Source organism: Stegodyphus dumicola, chromosome 4 (genome assembly GCF_044657685.1).
Source record: "Stegodyphus dumicola isolate Sdum_Otavi_A_Nest chromosome 4, ASM4465768v1".
Classification (NCBI taxonomy): Eukaryota; Metazoa; Arthropoda; class Arachnida; order Araneae; family Eresidae; genus Stegodyphus; species Stegodyphus dumicola.
In genome coordinates this window covers 30,804,653-30,829,663 of record NC_140771.1, presented here as the reverse complement: position 1 = coordinate 30,829,663, position 25,011 = coordinate 30,804,653, and the positions used below count along the sequence as shown (strand labels likewise).

The window sequence follows — 25,011 nt, the reverse complement described above, 5'->3', positions numbered from 1 at the left end:
CTATTCTAATGTTTTATGATCGTAACTTTTCGAATGTTCCATAATAAAATAATTAATTTTTTTTTTAGACAAGGCCGAATAAATCTGCAATCCGTTTAATCGGAAGTTGACTGTAAAACTGTAGCAAGTTTTATTCACCTTGTCATTTGACTGCTAATTTCAACAGCTGTTTTTAAATATATAACTTTACGCTCTGCGTTTTCAATTCCTGGCGGATTATTAATCTTTAAATAACGAATAGCAAATATTTAGCATAAAATTAATTTAGGCTTTAAAATGAAATCAGCGTACTAAGATCTATTTTAAGTCTTTTTAATGTTATGATTTTTATACGGTACTCGGCGGTTTTGGGGGCCGTACAAAATCGCCAAACTATTGTTGATGCCAGTGCTGCCAAAAATAATTGCGGCAACCATAACGCAAGAAAGGAAGTATAATAGTAAATAACTATTTAAGATTGTTGTTTTAATTTACATGAAATGTTAATTTCGTATAATACTTTTTATTATTATAATTTATATAAAATATGCTAAACATGACTGAATGGAAGCATAAGAGTAAATAACTATTTCAAGTCATTTTTATAATTTATATAAAAATTGCTAAACATAACTGAATGGCTGCCTGCATCGCTATTTCGCTATCGAGTTATCGCTAAAGCATAATTTCATCTCGTTGGTTGTTCAAACATAATTTTCTATAATGAATGATGCCTTTTCTATGAAAAAATTCTCGGTAAAGTGCAGAATCGCCAGTCTTCAGGCCTTTCTCGTAGTATGTATACATTCAAATTCCAAAATGCAAGAGATATTTACTTAGTATCGAGTGAAGATTTCTCTAGCACGTACAACACGTCTTTTCTATAATGTCCCTTTGAGACTGAATTGACATCCAAAATGCACTTTGAATTAAAATATGCATATTTTCTTCAGTTTCGCTTACGTCTTTTAATACTTGTCAAAAGTGCTGATTACAGATATTAGGATTAATTAGTACATTAAAAACTTTACCAGAGATAAGCTGTCCGAGACTCTGATGACAGGAGGCAACGGATGGAAGACAGGAGGGTTGTCTTGAGCATCCTCCACGGCTACCAGAATTGTCAGCACGGCGACATTTCTCGTATCTACTTCTTCGTCCGTCCAAGGATTCTACGGAGGTATACGGAAACGAATTCAGTTTTAGTTATGCATTTGTAAAAAATTTGAATGCATATTAAAAATCATAAGTCACTTAACGTACTTCAATAGGAATATAACCATACTTTAATTGCAGTGCCATGGCCTACCTAAACATGATTAAAGGATATTCCAAATAATTAACTTTCGAAGTAACGGAAATACATTGCGAAGGCCGCTGTACGTCACTGAGTAAATGCATCATCTGGGATCGTACAAAGCTTAATCGTAGTATTTAAAGCTACGGTTTCACTCATATAATCGAAATTCAAAATTTCATCAACATCAAGATGTTTCATGACGACGAATTTAATTTTCGAGTCAGGTTTAGTATTAACTGTTTATAATTAATTTTTTCCAGAACTTTTCGTTCTCTTAAAAATATAAGATGAGTCAATTGTCAATAAATTTAATCCTCTGAATACCAGCAATGAGTCCTAGCAATATTTAGAAGTTAGCGCATATGATTATGTATTGTTGTTATTTATTTCGCCTCAACACAGAAATTGGCACGTTTCATTATTTGCTACTGCAATTTAAATCAGCTTGCATTGCTTAAATTTTGAGAACAGTTAAATAAAAAATGCAAAAAAATGCCAATCACTGTGTAGGGATTTATACTTATTTTAAGTAACCAATTTTATTTAATTTTCTATTCTTTCCTATAAGCCTTCATTTCCCTAATTGTCAGTGCCAGAATATTTAAATTTTGCAGCGCGCGTAAAGGAATGCAAATTCTACGTTGAGGAAAAGAGGTTAAAAACTGAGTTTAAGTAGGAAAGATGAAGAGTTAGGCTACTGCCGTCACCTCTGCTGTTTAAGCGTTTGCTCCCAGAGTTATTGCTGGTTCGCGGGGCTTAATTGCGTTTTACTTGCCGCCACTAGTTTTCGACGGGGGTTTAAGAAACGGATTTAGCTGAGTTTTGTAGTTTGTGGTGATGGCGATAAGGAGCGCGCCTTGCGCCCTCCGATAAGTGTGGCAACCCTAGAGGAGAAATTTCTTACGAGTAGCGAGCAGAGCGAAACAGGCAGGCTGTAGGGGAGTATGCGCGATGTTCCTAAATAAAGTTTAATTTTTATTGTGCACTATGTCTTGTTAATATTTATATTAATGCAGTAAGAACATAATCTGTGATATGGAATTTGAGGATTGGTGGTAAAAACATAACCGGAAATCTCCATAATGGTAACCCTGACTGTGTTAAATCGTATGAACAGTTCTCAAGCACTTTCGGTTTTGACTACAAGCCATCACTCAAGATCTCCAAACCAGAAGTAATGGATTACATCGGTTTTCGTCCTCCGGATCACAGATGAGTAGTAATTATAGATCATTTTATAATTCTGTTTTCTACTTATCATTTAATTTCATTTTCTTTAGTTAAATTTTTGCTTTTATTTTGGCTTAAAAACCTTGCACAATGTCTGATGTTCATGCCGTCCAAATTCCGGTTTATAACCGATCAGACCCATCTTTATGGTTTATTATGTGTGAAAGTACCTTTGCTCTTGCCACCCCCAAACCTATCACAGAATCCATTACTAAATATAATTATGTAGTTTCTCATCTTCCTCCAGATATCGCATCACTAGTACGGGATTTACTTATGAAACCAGACCCTATTGATCCATATGCAAAGCTTAAAACTGAGTTAATAAATCGTTCAGGAGAATCTTCTCAGCAAGAAATTCGCCAATTATTATCTGGAGAAGAATTAGGTTCTCGAAAACCTTCCGATTTGCTTAGAAATATGAAACGTCGAGCAGAATCTTTAAATGTTCCTGATAACTTAATGTTAGAATTATTCCTTCAACGTTTGCCTTCGACTGTTCAGTCTATTTTGGCAGCGGTTTCCAATTTAACTGTAGATAAAGCTGCAGAAATTGAAGACAGAATTTTAGAAGTAAATCCAACCCCAGGGACTTGTGCCGTTTCTCGCACAGTCGATCAGTCTCTTGAGGATAAATTATTTAAACAAATAGAAAAATTAAACAAACGTATTGATCGCATTTCTCTTTCTCGTGGTCGCTCGCCAAACCGCGGAGATCGCAATAGAGAAAGAAGCAATTCCAAAAGGAGAGATTATTCTGTTTGCTGGTATCATAGACGTTTTGGGAAAAAGTGTAGAGATGACAAATGTACAAAACCTTGTTCATGGCAGGGAAACGAAACCAGCAAAGAATAGAGGCGACTTATTCTTTGCCTCAAGTTTCACGTCGCCTGTTCGTTCGTGACCGTAGAACAAACCTTTCATTCTTGGTCGATACCGGCTCTGACGTGTCCTTACTTCCAGCAAATAATTCTCAAAAACGGAATTCGTCCCAACAAACACTTTTCGCTGCTAATTCTTCTACTATTCATGTTTATGGTCAAAAAACACTTTCTTTGGATTTCAAATTAAGACGACAGTTTACATGGACTTTTCTTATAGCAAATGTTAGTACACCCATTCTTGGAGCAGATTTTCTCCATTTCTTTGAATTGGTGCCTGATCTCAGAAACAAATGTCTCAAAGATTTAAAAACGCATTTTAAAACCGTCGGTTGCGTGAAAAATGCAAGCATTTATTCAGTAAAAACTGTATTTAGTGATACACCATATCACAAAATTTTAAAAGAATTTCCTTCAGTTACTAGATTACCAGATCCTAACCAACCTGTTAAACACAACACCGTTCATTATATCATAACTAAAGGTCCACCTGTGGTTGCAAAACCTCGTCGGTTAGCTCCAGATCGCTTAAAAATAGCAAAACAAGAATTTCAAACTATGATGCAATTGGGGCATTTGAGACCTTCGAGCAGCAATTATGCATCCCCACTTCACATGGTTCCAAAAAAGGGAAGTCTGGAATGGAGACCTGTAGGAGATTATCGAGCATTGAACGCTCAAACAATAAAAGACAAATACCCTATTCCATGCTTAGCCGATTTTACTGCTGCATTGCACGGTACTAAAATTTTTAGTCATGTCGACCTGATTAAGGCATACCATCAAATACCAATTAACCCAGCCGACATCCACAAAACCGCCATATGCACACCATTCGGTTTATTCGAAAGTATCCGTATGCAATTCGGCTTATGCAATGCATCTGCGACTTTTCAACGTTTTATAGATGAAGTTACGCGGGATTTAGAAGGCGTTTACGCTTTTGTCGATGACTTGCTCATAGCCTCTAAAGATTCTGAGGAACATTGCAGGCATTTGAAAGCTTTATTTTCCAAACTTCAGGAATATGGACTTTGCATAAATGTTTCAAAATGCACCTTTGGTCAAACGTCTATTGATTTCTTAGGTTTTCACCTTAGTGAAAACGGAATTGAACCTCTTCCTGACAAAGTCAAATGTATTTTAGATTTTCCTCAACCTACCATTCTCACTCAGCTTCGCCGATTTTTAGGCATGTTTAACTTTTATAGATGTTTCATACCTAAAGCAGCACATATTCTTTCTCCTTTAATAAAATTGTTAGAAGGCTATATTAATAAAAAGAAATCTCGTTCTCTTGTTCAGGATTCATCCCCACAATTAAATTGGAACGAGAATGCTGAACAAGCCTTTATTGCTGCCAAAAATGCCATTGCTCAGGCTACCCTTTTGAGACACCCTATTCCCGGAGCCCAGCTAAGCATCTGGGTAGATGCCTCAGACGTCGCAATCGGCGGCACACTTATGCAGTTGTCTCAACAAACATGGGAACCTATAGCATTTTTCTCTATGAAACTCAATAAAAGTCAACAGAAATGGTCCGCGTACGATAGGGAATTATTTTCTATTTATTCTGCAATTAAGAAATTCCGACACATGTTAGAGGGCAGAAATTTTATAATTTATACGGATCAAAAACCGTTAATATACGCTTTTAAACAGAACCCTCATAAATGTTCACCTCGACAATTGCGCCATTTAGATTTTATTTCTCAGTACTCTACTGATATTAGGCATGTGCAAGGTTCAAAAAACGTCGTTGCTGACGCTCTTTCAAGAATCGAAATTGATTCCATAACAAAATCTCCATTTTTGGATTTTAAAAAATTTTCGGAAGCTCAACGGCATGATCCGGAGGTACAAGACCTTCTCAAAAACAACACATCATCTTTGAAACTGGAATTTAAACCGTGCCAAAATTCTGATGGTAATATTCTTTGTGACATATCAACAGACATTCCTCGTCCATTTGTTCCGAATTCCTTTCGCAGACTCATCTTTAATCATCTGCATAATCTGTCACATCCAGGAATTGCAGCTACTACGAAGCTTATTTGTTCTCGTTATGTATGGCCCGATATGAAACGTCATATCAAAAATTGGGTGAAATCCTGTGAATCTTGCCAAAAATCGAAAATTACTAGGCATACTAAAGCACCACTGGGCACATTCTCTCTTCCTGATGCACGTTTTTCAGAAATCCATATGGATATCGTCGGACCGTTACCTCCACCAGAAGGCAATGTGTACCTTTTAACTCTCATAGATAGATTCTCCAGATGGCCTGAAGCCATTCCCATCCCGGATATGAAAACGGAAACCATTTGCAGAGCCATCTTCAACTGTTGGATATCTCGTTTTGGCTGCCCATCGATCATAACAACAGACCAAGGTTCTCAAATGAGATCCGCACTTTTTGCAGAATTTACGCGCATTTTAGGTACGAACAGAATCACAACAACAGCCTATCATCCAATGTCCAACGGCATTGTTGAACGATTTCATCGACATTTAAAATCTTCTCTCAAGGCTCACGAGACCAATAACTGGACTGAAACACTACCAGTTGTTATGCTTGGTATTCGGACAGCCGTAAAGCAAGATCTACAGTCATCTTGTGCTGAACTGGTGTATGGCACAACTCTCAAGCTGCCTAGTGATATGATAACGTCATCTAAGATATCTCAGTATGACACACAATTTATCACGAATCTTCGGCATACAATGCAACAGTTGAATCCAATAGCAACATCTGCACATTGCCAAGAAAAATGTTACGTAAGTGCTACCTTAAAGTCGTGTACGCATGTATACTTACGTGTCGATCGAGTAAAGCCACCTCTGTGCCAACCATATACAGGTCCGCATAAAGTCCTTTCTAGAACAGACAAAACTTTCACAATTGATGTTAACGGTCTGAAATCTACTGTGTCTATAGACCGTGTGAAACCAGCCTATTTGCTTTCGGACTCTAATTTGCCTGAACTGAAAACAAATAAAGACTTAAAGACAGTTCAGCAGAATAAATCTGCAAACGAACTCTCTAATACACAAACTGTCACCAGATCGGGAAGACATGTTCACTTCCCTAAGAAACTTGCTTCTTACATAACAATTTAAAACACTTTTTTAAAATTCATATCTTAACATATTTCTTGTTATTTCATGTTTATTATATGTGTCAATACCTTGTTATATATTGAATTGCATTTTGATCTTTTCTAATTTTATATTCTAATTTTGTAATCATAAAAAAATACCCGACAGCACGGATACTCTGAGATAATTTCATAACCTATGTCGTTCCTTTGAATAGCCATTAAAGGAACTGGGGGGAAACTCTGTGGTGATGGCGATAAGGAGCGCGCCTTGCGCCCTCCGATAAGTGTGGCAACCCTAGAGGAGAAATTTCTTACGAGTAGCGAGCAGAGCGAAACAGGCAGGCTGTAGGGGAGTATGCGCGATGTTCCTAAATAAAGTTTAATTTTTATTGTGCACTATGTCTTGTTAATATTTATATTAATGCAGTAAGAACATAATCTGTGATATGGAATTTGAGGATTAGTTTAGTTCTATCACTTATTCACATCGTCAAATTTTTAGTTTCGTTATCTGATTTCACTTACTACCCTAGAAGAGGCGTAGTGTGTTAGCGTCGAGTTGACGCATTGTAAATTTTAGAGTTAATAAAGGATACTTTTAACCCTTCTTCTTTGAAGTTACTACTCTGCCACTTTTCACACAAAAGTGAATCTGTTGGGCTCTACAACTGTTTTTATGTTACTACAGCAAATACTTTATTTGACTCTTTTCTTGTAATGATCTTAAAAAACATTGCTTCTTTTCAATTGGAAAAGAAATGCAGAGATGTAAAATTTAAAATTATGAAAACCTGTCTTAGTCTGGTGCAGAAACTCTAAATTAAATTCTTATTCAAAATATGTGTCTAATTATAATTGCTTTTTGCCTAATTTTAAACTGCTTTAATTGTACTCAAGTTAGTTTCTTGGAAAATATTAAAAAAAAAGAACGTTAAACCATTTTCAGCATATCACCATGCTCTTATTTGATGTTACAGTAAAATTTCTCTAAACGGAATCGATATATGTAAACTCTGTAGAATAGTTTTCTCTGCTTTGTTAATTAATGAAGAAATTTTTTTTTTTTTTTTTTTTTTTTTTTTTTAAATCGTCGCTGTTGATACCATTTCGCGAGATAATTCCTGAAACTGGAAATCTGTGGACTGGAAGTAGTTAAAATTTTCTAGCTATTAACAAAAAACTTCTGATTGGAGATACTTGCCTTACGGTAACAAAGAAAAAAGATAGAGAAGATAAAGAAAAACTATTGTTACCAGAGCGTAGACATCGAGGGTGAAGAGATTCTTCTTCTCGTAGTCGAGTTTCTGCAGCAAGAAAATCTCTCCTTTGGTTGCCTCCCTAAGGGGGCTGATCAAGTAGCGTATGGCGAAGTTGTCCGATCCCTCCAACTCGAAGAGGACAGGTAGACTGCTGCTGTTCCTCTTCCTCACCACCACATTCCCTATGACCTCCTTCTCCTCCGTCAGCTGTAAGGAAGATTCATGTATTGGTCTGGAAAATCCAAAACGTATTATGTGCAATGAATTTACGTCTTGTACTACCCATAAAAATGTCTCGAATTATCTTTCTGTATCCAAATGTAATTCTGATATTCGAAATATTTTTAGAGTAATCCTCATACTTTTTTTAGACACTGATGTTACGCTATGCTACCTGGTATTAATAGCCCATGTGACTTGCTAAACATTATGATACCTTGAAACAAAACATCGTTAATTTATCTTCCAAGCTATCTTGCTATTACCAAATTTCTTAAGTGCTGCCATTCGCCAAAATTTAAGTTCTTTAATTTTTCTTCCAAAATTTAGTTAATTAGTACGAGATAAGACATTATAAGAGGTATTGTACCATATAATCAGTTTGAAACATCATGTTCTGCGTTTCAAAGATTTAAATAATTTAATGGAGCACTAATATGTCTTAAAAATTGAAATATTTTTAGCAGCTTCAAGAGTTTTAAAATCATTATGTCCCTGATATTTTGTTACGCTACAATTCGTTTAGAATCCAGATGATTTCGCAAGTGTATAGATTTGGTAGTTTTCAGCCTGTTGCCCTTTACCAGTGAGTAAAATATTTAATTCATCATTCGTCTTTAATCAGTCTGTAACTATTCATTTATCTTTCAGCTTATCAGTCTGTAACTAAAACTCACTGACTTAAAACAAAAAAAAATCACTTTTCTAATAATATAAATTTTATTGGGTAATATATGTAATAGCTATAATTTAAAATGTGTTTAATTTATAATATATATAACTGCTAAATTTTTGCAGCATTATTTAATTCTAAAAAATTATTTCTAACGCGATGTCACCTATGTCGGGATGGAAATGTTTATTTTTTCTGTTACCCTGAATACAGTATATTTTCTAGTATTATCCATCCTCCTCTGAAAAAAAAAGTTCAGAATATGATTTTTGCGGTATTCCCAGATTACCTGCATAAATAGCAGGTACACCTATAATTTCTGCGATATTTCAGCAGGTAATCTAGGAACACCGCAAAAATGATAGGTGTAAAATTCTGGGACATTTACATGCTGTTTTCTCAGTGATAAATTATGCATTTAATTCAGACTGTGGTCTGCCTCTAAGGAATCCTGGTTCTTGCTGGTAACTTGCCAGCATTTAGACATGTTTAGTACTAGAGTCCAAGGTTACTGTACTACAAGGCTTCGCTCTTACCGACCTAAAATGTTTGAGCGTATGAGATCACTCACTGACGGTCTGTTTCAAAGAAAAAACTCTTTGAAGGCACTGAATGTAATGATGTTTCCACTTCTGCTACTTCTGTCAAAGTCAATAACTTTACTGAATCCAAAAGATCATAACTCTGTTTGTCTACAGCTCTTGGTAGCGAAAAGCAAATATTCACGGATCTGAAGGACTTTAAGGACAGGCTTAGCTTGCATGATTGGTGCCACGTGAAAAGCGATATTACTGTTATTATTTTCTCCTAAGCTTTGGTTTATCTAATTACTTACCAATTAATATTTCTCTTATTACAGAAATGGTTTATCGAGGGCAATAAAATCGTCATGAAGGTTCTGCATCCAGTCACATTTGTGGGAATTTATGTAATTTACTTAATTTTATTTTGAAGCAACCTTTCCTATTGCTCTTTTCAACCCACGCTTTCTTTTCAGGATGAGATGTCAGTAATGCAAAGAACGGTAGAAAGATACTATTTAAGCTGAGGTCTCAATTACCTGACAAAGCGTGTTCTGCCTTCCGTCCATGTTGTTTCTGTGCTATTTAAACTTGCTCTTTTACTGCCGTGCATATTATTTGCCAGTTAATCTACGTCGGTTGGTAGGGCCAAGATCCAACTACGCGTTAAAATATCTCAGTGTAGCTTAGGCTGATTATTTGACTTGATTTTAATTTTACATTTCTGTTTTGAGTAGTCGCCAAAAGTATTGGCGTAGATTCGTAAGCACCAGGAGTGCTAGAATCTTAGATATTACCACCTTCTTTGCTTAAGAATATTGATAAGAATCATGTGTTTTGTTCCCCTCATAAATGTGACAAAACAGATTATTAGTCCAAAGGGGCAATTTGCCCTGAAGGACTTTTAATTTCGTTTGGCATTTTGCGTTGAAAACTATAAACGGCGAATCACTTTTTAACCTATCGCCACCAAATATTATCGCCCTGTATTATATTTAAAGAAATTGAATAATGGAGAATCTGCATGAATGTATGTATGTTTCTCGCAATGTAAGAAAACAACGGTACCTAGAGCCATCAAAATTTCAATAACGTAATCTTCCATAGACTATGAGCATGTGGAAGCCCTAATTTGAATTTGAAATTTCTTTTATTATTGATTTCACATTTTTTAACACTTCAGCGAATATTTGATTAAAAAACTAAACGATTTCAAAGCGAGAAATGGCAACACTGTACGAAACAAAAACATTTTTATCTCCAGCGCGCGAGATATCGGAAATTCTAAAGATATGCTCATTTTAAAATTATTTTGCGATATTGCAGTTGAACTGAATTTTATGGTCTGAGTACGTAGAACATGATATTTAATAAATAAAGGTAGCACACAAAACGTTAAAAGAACCCCCTTTTGGACGTAATTAAACATTTAAACTTACTTCTGAAACCGTAATGAGGGATTCGTACTCTAAGAATGGTGATTTCTGATTAGTAGCGTTGGTGATGATGATGCTGGATTCCACTTCAGTTGTCTGTATTGGAGAGAAAAAAAATAACTTAAATAATTGAATAGGAAAGGAATGAAACATGCATTGAAATTTACATACATATATTCACTATACACTGTCTACAAATATTTTGCTTAAACATTCTGGCCTTGAATTCGACGTTTTCCTTAAACATTTTTATTCAAATTCTTCCTTTTCCGTAACTGTGGCAATATAATTTTTCAGAAACATTTTACGCGCAACACGTACTTAATTGTCTTATACGTGAAGTGAATATAGGAGAAAGTATACGGTAATAGTTCTTTTTATCCGTTTTCATTTAATAATGTTTATAATTTATTATTGCTTCGAGGTGATAGACAGACTGTAAATTGAATTTTCAGAAAAGCTCTTTTTTTAATTAATGTAACTCTTGATAATATGGTTTTAATTAAAGAAAACATTTTAAAACGGAATATTAATCCTATAAATAACCGATAGATGCAAAGAAACTTATTTCGAAGAAAATCTAGTAATTTTGATTGGTACATGCTTCGAGAAATAAAAATATACATATTTATGCTAAATATATATTTCGTATGTATCTATTACAAAAGCGAATAATAATATGTTACCTGTGTTCCATCTGTGACATAAATTGTGAGCTTGTATTCTTTTTCCTACAAAACAAAAGACAAATATTTTAAATATAAAAGTATTTGGCCGCGATATATAATGAATATCTTATATCAAGCTTATTGAAATAAAGAGGAATTTAGTTATGCAACAAGATATTGGCTAATTTGGCTTTTATTGAAAGTAATAAAATAACTGCTTTATTTTTAAGTCATGTAATCATCTAGAAAAATATATGGAATGCTGGCACTAGACTCGCCTTCAAGTGAAACAGAGATTGGAAATCGTTCGAGTTCGCTTTCATTCGGAGTGTTAGCCGTACGGAGCTTAGATGCCAACTCGTTGGAAGATATTAGAGCTACAACAATGATATAAGTTCTACTAAATTTATGATATATACGTGGGAGTAAATTCATCGACTCCATTTACTTCTACTTCAATTTAGCAGAACCATGACGTAGCGCAGCTTGCAACCATGACGGTCCGCAGATCCTCCACGACGCTTGTCTATTGCCTATAGTTAGCCATATAATAGGGCAGATGGGCCCTTGAATGTATTTATTGAGGACTGAGTGTTACTCATAGCTACATGATTCCTGTAGAACTGTTGGAATTACTTTTATTACGAGATTACCAGCTGAACTATTAACTCTTACGTTTTATCTTTTATTTCATTTATTTAATATTAGTAAAAATAAAGCAGTAATTATGCTTAAAATCGTGCTCTACCATGATTTTTGAAAGTAAACCCTACACATAGCATGAAAGCAAGTTAATGATGATAGAACATGAAAAGATTCATGCATACGTCTCAATCTGAACAATCAAGAAGAGACTAAATTGTAAGAGCGTTACAGAACATACCTAAATTGCAGATATTGCTTATCTAGAAGGACATATGATCTAAACATGTGGGTTGTTGATAAAGAAATAATCAAATTGAAAATACGCATATAAATACAGAATAGAGAGTTGAACATGGAACTGCTACAAGCAGTAAATGCGGTTAATTCATGTATTAAAAATTATGTGATCAGTAATGATTATAGAATTATAAAAATGTTTGTATGATGATCATGTAATTATAAAATAATTATGGGATCTAACTGTGGGTGCAGATTTGAGGAAGACATTGGCTCGGGTTTCTGTGACGGATCGGATGTCAAGCAGTTGATTTCCGACGTCACCACGGACTCCGAAAGTCAGGACATCGTTATCGGGATCAGATCCTCTTAGGCGATAGATGACTGAACCTAGGAAAAAAATAGTACTGATAAATAGTATTTTCCGTATCCAAATAGGTAACAATCACTAATGATAAAGTATAACTAAAATTCAAAAAAAGAAATATTATTTTAAGACTGGAGATTTATTTTGAAGCATAATCATAAGTGATTCGCATTTCCCCCTTCTCACTCCTCAGTAAAGTAAATTTCAGATCAGTCGCATTTAGAAAGACTTCCGCGAAATCATTCCTTCTCATGAAACCCGCCAGTTGAGTACCCCATATTCAATTTTGAGCGAATATTATGTTTGTATGTGGTTTTCATTACTTTTAATATTTGTTATATACCAACGAGCAGATTTTCCTTAGTAAGTCCTACTGCTCTGGTATGATCAACTAATTAATTAGCTTCTAATTGTTGTAGTTTGCTTGTGGTTAGCTAACCATTTTTGTAAGCCTGTGTGCTCTTTCATTTACTTTCCTTCAATCATGCTTCCTATATTCGTTTATAGAAAATAATAGCAATAAAACATTTAACAGAACGAAAATATGATTAAAAATGGAAATCCTGTGTTCGTTTATAGAAAACAAATTACAATAAAACATTTGACATAACGAAAAATATGTCTAAAAATGTAATTCAGATTTCTCTTGTAACCCGGTATATGAACTACTATAGATCTTTGTACACGACAAAATTTTCGTAAAGATAAATTATAAGGACTGTTGAGTTTTACTAAACGAGAGACGTCAGGAAACACCTGAAAACGAAAGAAAACAAAATCTGCTTCATCGGAAATCGAATATTGATTTTCCAGTGATAGCTCAACGTTCTAATCACTTACATTACAAACGATAGCAGAGAGAAATGCGATAATTCCTTGCAGAATTACTTTTATTCTGTTACCGTATGAATATTTGCATAGGATAAGGCCACTATAATGATTGTGTAAAAATACGATAAGTTATTTTGTAAGGAAGTTTACCCCCTACATTCGATGCCTTCATCGTGCAAATGGAAGCAGCAGGTTCAATTATAGTTCGACCATCTCAAGCGCAACTCTGGTTGGCATTCTGCCAAAACACATAAACTCGTCCAAAAGGGGCGGTATTACTTGCTTGCGACGTGAAAGGTCTCTTCTCCGGAAAGAGCTATGCTGGAGGGAAAGAAAGTCCCCATCCTTCCACCCTATTTTGAGAATAATTCGGTTCGAATGGCACATGCGTGTTTGCGCTCATGGTCGCGGATGAGGCGGCCGAACTATAGTATCGAAATGTCCGAAGTTCGAATCCCGGTGAGGTGATCTCTGATTTTTGATATTGTGGCACCTAATCGCTCTAGAGTCTATCTTGAACAAAAGCCACGGTAAAATTTTCTGAAACATTTTTCACGTTCATGTTTTTCAAAGATATGAGTGAAAGTTTCAACTTCATCATTATTTCAGTGTGTTAATCAATTAATTCTAGCAGAACATCTTATGATCTCTTTCTAGTCAAGGGCCCTTTCTATGTGTGATATATATATGTGCCATTACAACTTAGAAATACTTTGGCAGAAGCATCCCATGCCAGGCATGTAATCCATTTAACCGCGATAAACAAACGAAAGTTTCATAAGTTAATAAAATAAAGAAGACTTACCAATTTTTGTGTCCATTGGTAATTTGAGAATCCTCATATTATGGGAGAGGTCAATGGTTGGGGCAACTCCTGCAAATACAATGTTTGTTTTAAAAAGCATAAACTGTAGTCAAATTTACATATGCAGCACCAGTTCTTGGATACTATACAGCTTCAAAGAAAAAATACTTCTTCCTTTATTTCAGGAATTTCAATTCAATTGAAGTGCAGTATCATTCAAAATACATCGATTCAATTAACATTGGATATGAAATTACAATATGCCTGCAATTACCTGAATTTCTCATATCGAGTTTTGAAAGGTATTTAGGACAATTTTGCACATTTCCTTGTTTAGAATCAAACTGTTTACTGCATGCATAACTTCCCTTTTTTACACCATAGAAAGAACTAATCCAATTTTTTGTAGGTTTTTTGGAATTCCTAATGCAATTTACGAGTTTGGACAATGTTAACTGATTTATTCGCAATCTTGAATCTCAAAACAATTCTAGATTTTTAAAGTGAGAAGATTTATTTGACTATTATAAAAAGCTCCACAATTTTAAGTCGTGAGCAAATTTTTAAATCAAAAAGAAGGTTAAATGCATTGAATGTAGTTTTAACCATTTGATGGTTCAGAAGACCTGGAAAGAAATGTGACGTCAAATACCTCCTTGCTAAGATGGTTTTCAGACAATGTCAGATATTTTTAAGAATTTTTAAATAATTTTCATACTTTCTTGTTTTTTTTACTATCCTTCTTCTTTGAAATAAAAAAGAGCAAGTTAAATTTATATAAAATTGTTAAATAACATGTTTTTATTTTTTGTTTCTGTGTCAGTGGGTTACCACTGACACAGAAAATTCTCCCACTGTGAAGCCATTAAAAATTTTTCATTTTGCCATTTAAAATGACATTTCCCTGTTTAATATAACTATAATAGCCTTTTCATTATTCCATTTCATCTTTCTATCGGTTACGAGCAAATAAAAAAAAAATTTTTTTTGCTTTGATTCTACGACAAATTATCCATAAAGCTTCTGCACGTGGTGAATTAGACTTTCTTGATACTTTTAACATTTACGATTGTATTGTGATACGATATAAGAGAGTTAGAAAAGAATGATTGTTTACATTTTACTAAGATTTCTCTTTGGTAATTTTGATTTAAAATCCGCCGTTTTTAGCACGATTTTATTTTTAGTCGCATAGTGTATAACATACTTAATATTTAGTGCAACTTAATATTTTTTATTCAATAATTTTTTTGAATAAAAACAGCTTATTTCTCAGATAAAGGTTGGGAGATAGACAGGGCCGTAATTTGTTCTTTTCTTGTGAATGAGAGCTGAGAAGTCAGCCATTCTTATGGAAGACTTTCGAATAACTGAACTTAATGACAGGAAAGCGAAGTTTCAGACGTGAATTTTTAATTTAACAACCCGATATTTGTTTACTCGTCAAAAAGCAGGAAATATCAAAAGAATGAGAAGAATTTGAGACATGGCACTGCTCAAAAAAAGTTTTGTTTCCAAGATGTTAAATATGAAGTTCTACTGTTAAATGTTAAATAAAAAGCCCAAAAGACAACTTGTCTGATGTTTCTCCCAACCGAGAGTTTCCAGCATTACTAAAGCTAAGAACTTCGGAAAGTTCGGATTTAGTAGTGATGATGCAAATATTTACAGTTTAATCAAACTCTGGAAATGCCTTTACAGTAAATCAAATCTTTTATTTAATAATCCATTTTTACTTCCTTGTACGAAGTAAAAAGGAAGTATTGTAATCGCGAAAAGTTTCAGGCAGCATATTTCAACGAAAATATCCATTTTGACCGCTATTCGAATGCAATTTAACGATGTTTTTTCGTGATATCTGTACGCAAGGACAGAATAAAATACTCTTTTCCTTCAAAAAAATTATAAAACTGCTTTAAAATAAATTCTGAAGAGAATTTTTCGTGGCATCTGTACGAACGTATGTACGTACGTGCGTGCGTACGTACGTATCTCGCATAACTCAAAAACGAGTAGCCTCAGAACGTTGAAATTTTGTATATAGGACTGCTATAACATGTAGCACCTCGTATTTTGGTTGCAATCGGCCGTACCAAACGTATATAAATATATTTATATATATATATATCTACTCTATTACCCGGCTCAGTAATCTCAGTTTCTTTACTCTTATATGTTTGTAAATTGTACATGTTATGCTTTAAAAATGATTGAATTATGTTGTTTTTATCTTTCGGTTAAAGATATTATGCCTTTAGTAAATCTGTGTGCAATATTTTTAGAATTATCAGCAATTTTAAAGTTGTTTAATTGCCTCTAAGCCTGTTTTTAATGCCGGCCATTGATGTTTACATTTGAAACAGGAGACTAGTGGATTTGTTGCCAATCTAGAGAAACTTAGCTTCGCAACAACAAAGATAAGGCATTCATTTATTATTGCCAATTAAATCATGCTTAATTCTTTCTAGAATTTTTTCGAGGAAATAAGCGTTTGAGATTTACTTCGTAATTTTTAATATAGATATTGAGTTTTTATGTATTTTTGCCTTCTTACGAAGTGAGAACTGAATTAATTAAATGAGAAATACTCAATCGTCTGTGAAAAACTGTTTCTTGTTTGTTTTGTTTGCTTAATTTCTTTTATACATAGTTCTAGCTTTATTACAGTATTTGAATAGAACATGTGGCAACGATTCGATAATTCTTTAAATGATATACATTTTGTGCATTCTGAGTTAAAATATGAATGAAATATAATACTGTTAAGTAAACCTAGCGCCAGAGTGTCGCTATGGTAAACAAAGTGAATTTTAAAGAATGCATTTATTCTATTGTGGTTTATGCGCTGTCGGCGAAGTAGGTTTAATTCAATCTAATAAGTTTAAATAAAATGCAAGAAAAAATGCGTATAATTTAATATTCCGTACAAGGAATTCATGTGGTGTACATATCAGATTTTTTTATCTTCATCATATTTTACCTACGCATAGATTTTCTTCAGTGAGCAGCACTTTTTAAATAAAGGACTGCTCGGCTTCTGAAGTTCTTGACGACAAACAGCAAAGGATGGCCTTTATGTAATTTCGGAAAACCACAACCTCTCTTTTTCCAGTCCTCCTGGATCGACCAGAAATTTGAGTAATTCAAATTTTAGACTTCCACTTTGTATTTTGGAATAGTATTTACTTTCCAGCACTCGTTTTCGGAAATTCAAACGGAAGTAGCATACAAATTTATTAATTCGTAAAATAATTTAGTAATTAACCATGCAGTAGATCGTTTAAAAGCAGTTTTAAAATTATGATTAAAGTCAGAAGGGTTAAAAAACAATAGGAATGGAAAATTCATCTATTATTTAGAAATTAAAACATAATATGAAAAATAGGAAATTTTTAGATTTACGGAAAAATCTAATATTTGCGAAATTATAGAAACTCTTTAAGAATCCGCCGCGAAAATTATTGCAGAAATTTATGAAGCGATACTGGCGTAATGATATAGTATTTTGATAGCTAATATTGTAGTAAACAGTCTTCGCAGAATACGTTAAAATTTCATAACGAATGCTTCGCTGTAGAACAACATAATCACAATGATAGTAATTCATAACTATAAGCAATAATGTAGAATTTCGGATAATCGGCGTTTTATTACATTAAAAGAAAACAAAAAATAGTAAAAAAGAAAAAAAATTACCTGCAGCCGTTGTGAACAAAGCCATGAGGAGAATTGAAAAGCTCAGGATCATATTCAGGCCACGCGCCTACGTTTCTTCATTTCTTCGGCTTCTTCCTCAGCTCTCGCTTCTTGCATCTGAAAAATGAAAATTTATTATATAAATCATTTCCTATATTCCATATTGTCAAATAATATAGAAAAGAAGGAAAATGTAAAAAATAATTTCGTTAGAATATGCAGCATATAGCATTATAAATACTTTCATTAATTAAAATAATGCTTCAAATGTTCAAAACAATCATCAGCTAAATATAACGCATATTAAATATATATTAGAAATAGCAGCTCTACAGGTTATTAAAAAAAATTTAATTATTAGGAAATGCCTTTTTGTTAAACATTTACAGATTTATTAAACTTCAAAGTTAAATGAAGGATATTATGCTCTGCCTAATAGCGTCATAGCATCATGCTGATAAAAGGTTGTTTGCGAGGCTGCGTTGAAGGGTAGTCGATGGAATCACATGGGGAGCGAGGAACAAACCAAAAGCAAATATAAGCCACGTGAATGAAAAATATAGCGTTGCACTGCTTTCCGGAAGAATCCTTTATCGATGTTTCTGATGTCAAAAAAATATATTAGTTTTTAATTCAAAGTGCATTGAAATTAGTATTGTCATTTAGGTATAGACTTTAGGTATAGACTGTTGTACCATTTAAAAATTGAAAATTGGTCTGGCATTTAAAAATGAAAAATGTACTGAAAAACCTAAATCCGATTATTACCCAAACTATGGAATTCTATCGTGGGAGCTTCGGATGAAGAGTGAAATTAATATTGACTTTAAGTCGCTTTTTAATCTAAATTTCTTAGAAGTTTCAGTAATTTTCCTACTTAGCTGTCTCTTGTATGACTTATCTTCCACTGATCTCCAGTTGAAAGTTTGGAAAAACCTTTTTAAATTCCCCCACTATTGTTAAATCTCATGCAATCAAGCTCCTGAAACATAGCCCTATAATACTCACTGTTACTGTCAGAATTAACACCACCACTGTTAATGTTAGTAGTAACTTGGATGATGCAGTAACTTAGCAGTAAGATGGTCCGAACTCAAACGAAACTGCAGTAAGAAGTAAACTGCGTATGTGGCTCTAATTTTTACGTTGAGTTTTTTTCATTTATTAACGTTTTACACAGCAGCTTTATTTTCCTGATAATAATCTTAGGTTATTATGTCCACATTTTTGTGACATATTTATTTGTTACGCTATAATTTTACCACTATCGTATAGCCCTGTGATACATCCCTGATTCATTTTAATACCAACTCGGAAGTAAAGATATTCTTTCTTTCGTACTGAATGAATATTCCTTTATCATGTAATAAGACTTACAGTTATTTATATGTTTTTCATAAGGCTTGTGTTACATATTTTTCATAAGTCTTTACCTCGTTAAGCTAAAAGGAAACTGTCTGCATTGTTTGCGCCAATTCTTATTTCATCACTTTACCACCCAGATTAGAAACTAGGGAAGCGTCGCGTATACTTTCAGCATAATAAATTTGCTAGGTAATTACTTTGTATACCATTTTTTATACTAACTAAAATGTTACATACATGTCTATTTTCTACAAACAAAGAACTGTAATAGATATCGTTTTAACTATATAGCGGAAGTCGTGAATAGGATGCTTCCTCGGCTGATGAGAAAATGAGACGTGGTAAACTATACGCTACAGATTAGAGAAAACATCATTTACTAATGGTATAGAGGCTTGTCATCCCCCTCTTCGCCCTCCCTACAACCCTTGCTGAAGTAATCCAATCTGTCTTTTGTTACTGCTTCCCATGAAAAGTGGCTTAAGTCTTTAAATACTATGGCATTTTTCTCATTGGTTATTTATGACTGAAGTTGCTAATTAGTAAAATTTCAATTTGGATACCCCGTTACAGTACTCTAATTACCCCAATTCTGTTTTTCCTAGCACAAAACCTGATATTTATGAGCTTTTAATTATTTCATGGGCTTAAATAATACGAAAGAACATTTGAGTCACAGTATTCTGTACAATATGTTTTCTTAACGAAGCTCCTTAATTAATTTAGACTTTCGTAAATGCATTTCTATGCTAAGAATCAACATTAAAAATTCTCTTTTAGAATTTAATCACTTTTTTAATTGATGTTACTGGAAAATATAACCAATCAATCATAAAATCGATACGAAAATCATTTAACATCCATTAAGATCTGATCGCTCAATCAGATCTTCTGATCTGCTGATCTACGAGTATCTTCTGATCTGCTCGATCTTTAGATGCATACACTAATCCTATCTCGTGTAAAATTTGCAAATGGAGGCCGTTTGCAACAAATTTTGATTGAGATAATGTTGCAAGTAGTCTACATAATGGTCTCTGTGGAACTCAACTGGACAACTGGCACTGGCACTAACAACTGTGGCATCAGCTAGTTTTTTTTTAGTTTGCCCTAAGTAAATAGTTCCAATGACGCATAGATATCTGCCATGCTAACAGAAATTAAATTATCCAGCATTTGCGAAGTGTGTCTAAAAATACATGCAAAGAAAACTAAATGTTTCATAGAGGCCTGAAATCTTTTTTTTTTTTTTTATTGCTAAGAACTAGAGTGGGATGTCCATAGAATAGCAAAAGGTAATAAATTTTATAAAATTTCGGTTTCGGAAGAAAAAATGATAGACGATAACCATATGTAATTTTCAGACTCAGACCTTCAATTGTAACTTATAAAATTAAAGTCTAGTAGGATTCATTAGGGCAGCCTTCAAGGCCCACTGGTGTAAAGGTTGTTAATGCTATGTTGTAAGGATTATGTTAATTTTATTAGCAGTTAAATTTTGAATTAAACTTCTTTCTTGTCAAATTCTTAACTTCAACTTACTGCTTCCGGCCAGAACGTAGTTTTAGATTCACGTCTGAATACATAATGAGGAGTGGTATATAACCTCGAGTTAGAGAGAATCAGAGTTTCTGATTAGCGCGCGTTCGCCTTTTGGGCTACTCTCTCTAAAAGCTGTTATTACGCTCGGCCGTACTCAGGCCCTTGATAGCTTCGCAGTCAATTAGCGTTAAGGGGCTAACTCGGTTAGAATCTTGATAGCTTCGGTTATATCTCTTTAGTTTAGATTAGTTTTAGTTTACTTCTTAGCCTCTTAATTTCAAGCCCAAGTGTCGGCTTTTAGTGTACACTTCAAGACGGTCTTCTGTTTAACCTTATTTGAATAATAAAGGGTTATTTACCCTTCCATCTTGTTGCTTCTTGTCACACGAACTCAAGCGATTATTCGTTTATCGGTTCTTAATAGCCTTCACTTTCTACAGCAACTTAGAATCACACTGTGAGGAATCCCACAATGTTAAAATCGTATCATCTGGTGGTACTACATACTTATTATTCCAAAGCATTATATTTAAGTGATCAAACATACTCGGGCTCTCTGTCATATATACTCCACCAATAGTCATTATCATATTACATGCCAGGAACGTGTCTTACCATACAAAAGGAGCGTGCCAGCCAGGAATGTGCCTTACTACAAAAAAACATTATAACTTAGAAATGCATTTTATGTTTGCCAATGTACGGTTACAACTATAACTGATGACACGCGCGTCTCTATAAATGCCCTGTTTTGGGCATTGCGAGGCATTGTGGAATGTCATAATTTACACCTGTTATTTTGTGAGCATATTTGCTTGGTTTTCTCTGAAATTTCTGCGGGGACTGTAGTCGGGTAGCTTACTTATTCCGATAGCTTACTTTGTGCGTGAGTTTTCTTTCTATTTCAATACAGCAAACATTGCCATCTGTTGCATGGTTTATTCAGGTGAATTTTAAAAATGATTTCCTGATTTATAACGTACAGTAAACTTTATGTAAATTCTTTCTTGGTGTTAAAATATGTTACACTGCAGCCGATGCAATGCATTATACTGTAAATTATAGTTTTTTAATATTATCAATAAAAGAATTTAATTCCTGTATGTTCAAACCGAAAAATGTTATCCAATTTGTTAACTCAAATAAAAAAATAATTATTTTTATTTAACTTTTCCACATTATTAATAACTGCATGCATCATGTTTAACTATATGGCTCATATATACAAAAATTAATATCAACATTTTTATTTAGTTGAAATGCATTGAATGGTTAGGGAAATAACAAAAGAAGTCATTACTTATAATTTTCTCCAAATAAAAGAGCTTTTGGTATTTTTTCTTTAAATAATATTATAATTTTAATTGTATATTTCTTCTTGGAACGATTTCAATAAATAAAAAATCTGATATGAACACCACATCTCTTCTTTGTACAGCCTATTAAATTATATACACCTTTTGCTGCACTTCATTTAAATTTATTTCTTCAAATTTCATTAGAGATATATTTCTCACTCAATCAAGAAATCAATTGATCAGTCATTCAATTCTTAGTTCGGACATCCCAAAAATGCATAAAAACTCAAATCATCTTCATTAAAAAGTATAAAATGCATAAAAACGTAAAACACCAAATTTAGTTTAATTTTTTTTTCTTTGCACTTAAAATTAGAGTTTCTAGGCAAGAACAAACTTTTCGGTCAGCGGGCAGAAAGACAGAATTCTCAGTTCACAAACATTTAAACTTCTAGCCGCATTGTGCAAAAACACACTGAAGTTGGTGCAACAACTGACTTAATTTACTATACTACTAAGAGCTTCAAACGTAAACAAACAGCCACCTAGCGACGCTTAAACTTTTAAATTGTTCACAATTCTACAATACATAGAAGCAATAGCGAAAAACACTAAAGACATGAAAACCTTAACCGGCGGCCAGTTGCAACGGAAAAGGAAAAGTGCACAACTAGATGTTATCGCAATCCCATACACAGAATTTCAACGTTCTACGGTTATTCGCTTTTGAGTTACGCGAGATACGTACGTACATCACGAAAAAATCTCCCGTGAATCCATTTTCTTCGTACAAAAACATATCCAGATGATATTTAAGAAGACTCATTTAGAAGACGTGTCCAGATGATATTTAAGAAAATACATTTAAAAGACTAAATCGAGACTAAATCGTCCCAAAGGTCTATTTAGTCTCCAACCTTACACGTATCATTTTAAATGTCCGAATCACTTTTTAAATAAAGAAATGTTTCCGACATCCATTGATCGATGAAAGAAAGTTTTTATCACGTGAAAAACGACCGAGAAAGTTACGCGAAAACAACAAACGAAATCGAAACAGCGAAGAATATCACTCTAAACGAATCTTCTAAATTTGCCATGCACTCTTCCCTCTCCGCTTTTTGAAGGTTATTATTATCTGATGCGTAAGATCCCATGTTGGTTTAAGTTTAAATGAATATTCATCTAATACGTTCTTAAATGTTTCACTGTTCATCCAGGTTCATTTCTATTGATAATAGTCATACCAGTGATGTTAGCGAAATCATATAAAATCTTTACTTGGTTTATTTGATTACGGCAATGCATACGAGAGCTATTTGCCTGTGGGCAGGGATGCCTTCATGGAGGACTTTCTAAGGAAAAATAGTTTGCATCTATGTAACAAATGAGGAAAACCCCGTAAAATGCCCTTGCAGCCAGCCCCTTCTTCTGATTTGATTTGATTTATTTAATTACGGCAAAGCACACTAGGGCTATCTGTCTAGGGAAAGGGATGCCTTCGTGGAGGTCTTTCTAAGGGAAACTGACTCGTATAAACGTTACAAATGGGAAAAACCACTAAAACGCCCATGCAGCCAGCCTGTTCGCGGGATTCGAACCTCGGACCGAACTACCAGTGTTCAGCGACTTTACCGCTTGGCCGCTGGTATGCCCCGTTCTTCTGGAATCGGACTCAGTTCGAGCTACCAGTGTTTAGCGACTTTACCGCTCGACCACCGACAGATCTATAAAACTTTTAATAAACCGTTGATCTAACGCAGTTGCGAGGATGCTTCTACCATAAGCTGCTTGCAAATGCAAAATAGAAATTCGCCTGCATTTAATGTTTTAACTGGAGTTTTCGTTATTTCATTTTTAAACAGCATCACATTTGATCTTTTAAGAGAAATACTAAAAATTATAATTTACTTATTCATTCTTACAAAGTTTTATTACAAATGGCAAGTTAACTGTAGCCTTATTACAGTAGATTCCCTCTTATCTTGTAATCGTATTGTTACGAATTTGGTATTTAAAAAGCTAATGTTTAGTACAATTATAAATTAAATGGTTTTATTTCCCGCGCAGTGCAGGGCGTGACGAATATTAAAAGAAAGCTAAGCCGGAAAATTGAAAATACAAGAGCGCGTGCATTAAACATTTAATAAATATCTCTTCTTGATTTCGAGAAAGTACTAGAAAATTCTCGCGCGTGATTTTTAAAATCTTATAAAAGGAGGAAAACCTCTCAGTTCGTAGTAGTTACTTAGTTTGTTGTTGTCTAGAAAACTGCTCTTGTTGATTGTAGCGAATTCGCGGATTAGCTTTCTTTAGCTGTTTTGGAATTAAGTTCTATTGAACGTTTGAGTAGTTAAAAGATAACTACTGTGAGATATTGTAATATTGCACGATAATTTGAGGAACTTTAAGCATATTTCTTGTGAAAATAATAAATTTTTGTTCATTTTTCATCGGACTTGTGCATTCATTTCGTAACGAACCAGTACGCACGCAACAATTTTTGGTGGCAGCGGTGGGATGTGAATGCCAATAACAAGAGTGATGGAAGAGCAATTAAGGCAGTTGATATCAGCGTTTATCTCGTTTAAAGAAGAAATGAAAGAAGATATGAAATCTGATCAAGAAAAGCTTGAAGCGGGATTGGAAGAAAGGAAAGCGGGACAAGAATCCGTTAAAGAAGAGATGAAGGCCATTCAAGCTGGTCAATTAACTTTTAAAGACTAAATAAAAGCCGTACAAGTAAAGATTGAAGAAAGTCAATACGATATGAAAAGAGAAATTGCCTGCGTAATAGAAACCAAATTCGATGCTATGGAAGGCAGAATAAATGTGGTTGAAAATAAAGTCGGGCAAATTGAAGAAAAAGTTTCTTCCGTAAAAGAAGAAATAGAAGAAAGAGTTTCTTCTGTAAAACAGCATATAGAAGAGCGAGTTTCTGCCGTCGAGCAACAAATT

The 25,011-nt window shown here is 34.0% G+C and overlaps 1 protein-coding gene across 2 annotated transcripts in view; it reads right to left on the bottom strand.

The window, feature by feature from the left end:
• The window catches only part of Cad86C (Cadherin 86C), a 139,583-nt gene that overhangs the window by 50,230 nt on the left and 64,342 nt on the right, over positions 1-25,011 (bottom strand). For both annotated transcript variants that reach the window (XM_085814671.1, XM_085814672.1), the window contains exons 2-8: positions 17,849-17,965; positions 14,153-14,221; positions 12,394-12,539; positions 11,286-11,330; positions 10,603-10,695; positions 7,745-7,957; positions 1,011-1,151 (exon numbers count right to left, since the gene is read on the bottom strand). In XM_085814671.1, the coding sequence (XP_085670797.1) occupies positions 1,011-1,151; positions 7,745-7,957; positions 10,603-10,695; positions 11,286-11,330; positions 12,394-12,539; positions 14,153-14,221; positions 17,849-17,900 (759 nt within the window). In that variant the 5' untranslated portion in view covers positions 17,901-17,965. The remainder of the gene's footprint in view (positions 1-1,010; positions 1,152-7,744; positions 7,958-10,602; positions 10,696-11,285; positions 11,331-12,393; positions 12,540-14,152; positions 14,222-17,848; positions 17,966-25,011) is intronic.